This window comes from Antrostomus carolinensis, unplaced genomic scaffold (genome assembly GCF_000700745.2).
Source record: "Antrostomus carolinensis isolate BGI_N321 unplaced genomic scaffold, ASM70074v2 scaffold42507, whole genome shotgun sequence".
NCBI classification, from domain to species: domain Eukaryota; kingdom Metazoa; phylum Chordata; class Aves; order Caprimulgiformes; family Caprimulgidae; genus Antrostomus; species Antrostomus carolinensis.
This window is the reverse complement of record NW_010327438.1, coordinates 1-3,032: the sequence shown is the minus strand read 5'-3', so window position 1 is coordinate 3,032 and position 3,032 is coordinate 1. Positions and strand designations below refer to the sequence as shown.

At 60.6% G+C, this 3,032-nt stretch overlaps 1 protein-coding gene across 1 annotated transcript; it reads right to left on the bottom strand.

Moving 5' to 3' along the window:
* Window positions 1–24: 24 nt before the first annotated feature.
* LOC104528025 (protein KIAA0100-like) lies at window positions 25–2,935 on the bottom strand (the record flags this gene model as incomplete). The annotated part of the gene is made up of 11 exons (XM_010171902.1): window positions 25–159; window positions 264–365; window positions 708–832; window positions 1,058–1,193; window positions 1,279–1,389; window positions 1,493–1,579; window positions 1,658–1,838; window positions 1,923–2,044; window positions 2,128–2,283; window positions 2,362–2,483; window positions 2,753–2,935. Coding segments are annotated over 11 exons (1,460 nt in total), but the record flags the coding sequence as incomplete, so codon positions are not given.
* Window positions 2,936–3,032: the final 97 nt, after the last annotated feature.

The window sequence follows — 3,032 nt, the reverse complement described above, 5'->3', positions numbered from 1 at the left end:
CCTGCAGGATGTGGTCCCACATACCTGTGCCACCAAGGCTTTGCGGCTGTCCCTCTTCACCGCCATGGCGAAGTCCAGCCACGTCCACGTGTTGTTGTGGTACTCCAGGCACGGCAGCACCAGGTTCAGGTCACCCCAGTCCACACTGTTCTTCTCACCCTGGGTGATGGGGTGTCAGGGAGCCTGGGAAACTCCCCCAGGCCACCCCCAGCTGGAGCGGCCATGCCCCCTCCCCAGCACGCCCTGTCCCGCTGGCCCCTCACCTTGTAGCTGACACAGAGCGGCACCTGCGGGATCTTGATGTAGATGAAGGAGTTGTTCATGGCCGCGCGCTCCTTCATCTTGTCGATGTCATCCACGGGATGCTGGGGACAGAGCAGGAGCCATGAGCAGAAGGGAAGGAGAGGGGACCCAGCCAGGAACCAGTGGGGAAGGGACAGCTGGGCACTAGGCCATGGCATTGCTTCATCGGGGAGAGGTGAGAACAGCTCTGGCATGGTGTTAGGAAAATGGGATGCTGCAGGGATCACATCAAGCGTGGAGATGCTTGGTTGTAAAGGATGTAAATCCTCATAGTGGGAGGGAGTAGGAGAAAACAGGGACAGGCAGGAGGAGCACGTCACTGCCCAGCCCTGCAGTTGGGGGAAGACAGGCTGGCCCTGCAGCAGGGCTCTCCCCTATTCCCCCTTCAAGACAGCAGCAGGTACCTCGGGTGCTTTTCGGAATGATCTTCTGACTCCTGATGTCCGATTGAGTCCCTGAGCGACTCCCTTCCCTGGGCCCAGCGAGTCATCGGCCAAGATCAGCTGCCGTGGCTTCACCACGGGGATCCCTGGGACAAGCAGGGGGGGAGGGGGTGGCTGGTATCCGGCTGAGGGTCAGCCATGACCCAGTTTCCCCCTCAATGGCTCCCTGCCCACAGGGGAGACCACAAGTCCCTGTTCCTCAACAAGTGACCAACCAGCAGCTGCGCACAAACATATCCTGGACACGCAGCCAGAGCTGCTGAGGGACATCCCTCAGGTTCCAGAGAAGAGGGTGACCATCAGCCTCTCACCTGTTGTCACCAGCTTGGACTTGTCTTCCTCATCCCCCACCTCCTCCTCCTCCACGTTGCGGCCAGGGAAGAAGAAACCCATCATCCTGTGGAAGAACTGGTGGGTGAGCTGGATGGTGAGGGGTACGACATTCACCTGTGGGAGAGAGGCACGTCAGGGCTGGGCACACGCTGCCTGTGCCCCTCAAGGACCCTGCCACCTCCCAGCTCAGCCCCAGCACCTCAAAGTGCTCCTTGATGGAGATGCCTCCCACGGGTGGCCGGACTTTGCTGAAGATCCTCAGTGCCAGCTGCCGGCCGGACTGGCAGGAGCTCTGGGGACGCAGCACCACCTGCAGGGAAGAGGACGGGTGGCTGGGGGGAGGACAGGCCACCCTCGCCAGGCCACCCGTGGGTCCCCAGGGTGCAGGGCTGCTCCACCAGGCTGCCACTTGCCTTGTACACAGCGTTGGGCAGGAGATTGTTCATCGTCACCCAACCCAGCTCCAGCAGATGCTCGGCCGTGTCATCAGACTTGTTGACCTGCACACACAGGCCCATCAGTACCACAGTCCCAGTCCCCAGCTCGGGGGCTTCGGGTGCCACCAGCCAGCTTGGTACCTTGCTGTAGAGGAAGCGCTGGAGCTCCAGCTCGGCTATGCCCAGCTGCCCATCCTCCTCGGTCAGGCGCCAGCGTGCCTGGGCAAAGTAGAACTCAGTCCGCCGTGCCACGCTCACATCCTCTGGCTGCTTTCGCAGCTCCATCTTGTTGGCTCGCTGCAGCTGGAAGTCCTTGAAGCACCTGCAACAGAGAGGAGAACGCTGGGATGTGGGAGCCCTGCAGTAAGGGGGACACAACACTGGGGAAGCCAGAGATGGCCCCTACCTGATCAGTATGTTCAGCTCCTCACTCTCCAGCTGCAGGTCAGCTTTCTCCTGGCTCAGCTGCTGCTGCAGCCTGTGGTTGAGGTCAAGCAGGCTCTCGTTTTTGCTGTCATCCTGCAGGGACTGAAGGACAAACAACCCTCAGCGCCCTCTTCCCTGGAGCAGGGACCCTGGGGAGCCAGGCCCTGCCCCAGATGTGGGCTCACCTTCACGTTGGAGTACATCTGCTTCTCCAGCTGCCGGATCTGGGCAACGTGCTGCCTCACGGCCTCTTGCAGGTGTAGGATACTGCTGCGCTGCTCCTCGGGGTTGCTGGAGATTTCCAGCTGGAAGCGTACCCGTTGTTTCTTCTCACTGTGCTCCTGGACAGAGGGATAGAGGAAGGTTTGGATTGCCCTGGATGCAGTGAGTGACAAGGTGACCTGAAGCCTCCTGGATACCTTGCGTTTGGGCTCCACGTGCAGCAGCAGGTTGTTGACTATGTCGAGGATCATGGCGTACTGTGCAGGGTTGGTGGAGATCTCCAGGTCGTGGTGGATCAGTGTGAACGTATCCACAGCTCCTGCATGGACACACAAAGAGCAGGTGGGGCCTCAGCATGGCCAGAAACAGGATGCTTGTGGGGGCCAGCCAGAGATGGGGAGGGATGGGGAATGAGCCAAGGTGGTTATGCTGGCTCCAGCAGGCACAGCATGTCCAGCATCATCTGCTGCATCATCATGTGGCTGGGCACCCCTCCTGTATCTCAGCAGGGCCAAGACTGACCATCTCTGGACTTGGCTGGCACCTGTGGGTCAGCCCAGAGCAGACGCAGTGCCTGGAGGTACCCACCCTCCTGCTTCTTCAACAGATCCTCCTTCTCCTGGTTGGCGGGAGTCTCAGGGGGCTTTATCTGCGTGGCCAGCTCGGGGTCGATGTCATGGCTATAGCTGATGTAGTACATCCGGCAGCTACAGCGAGAGATGATCCTCTGCACCTGCTGGGTCTGCTGGGCTTCTGAGGGCTGGTTCCAGTCTGGGGACAGGTGAGGGGACCACGGTCAGAGCACCATGTCCTAGCATGTTGGGAGCCCCACGGCACAGGGCTCAGAGCATCAGCCAGCTCCTGGAGC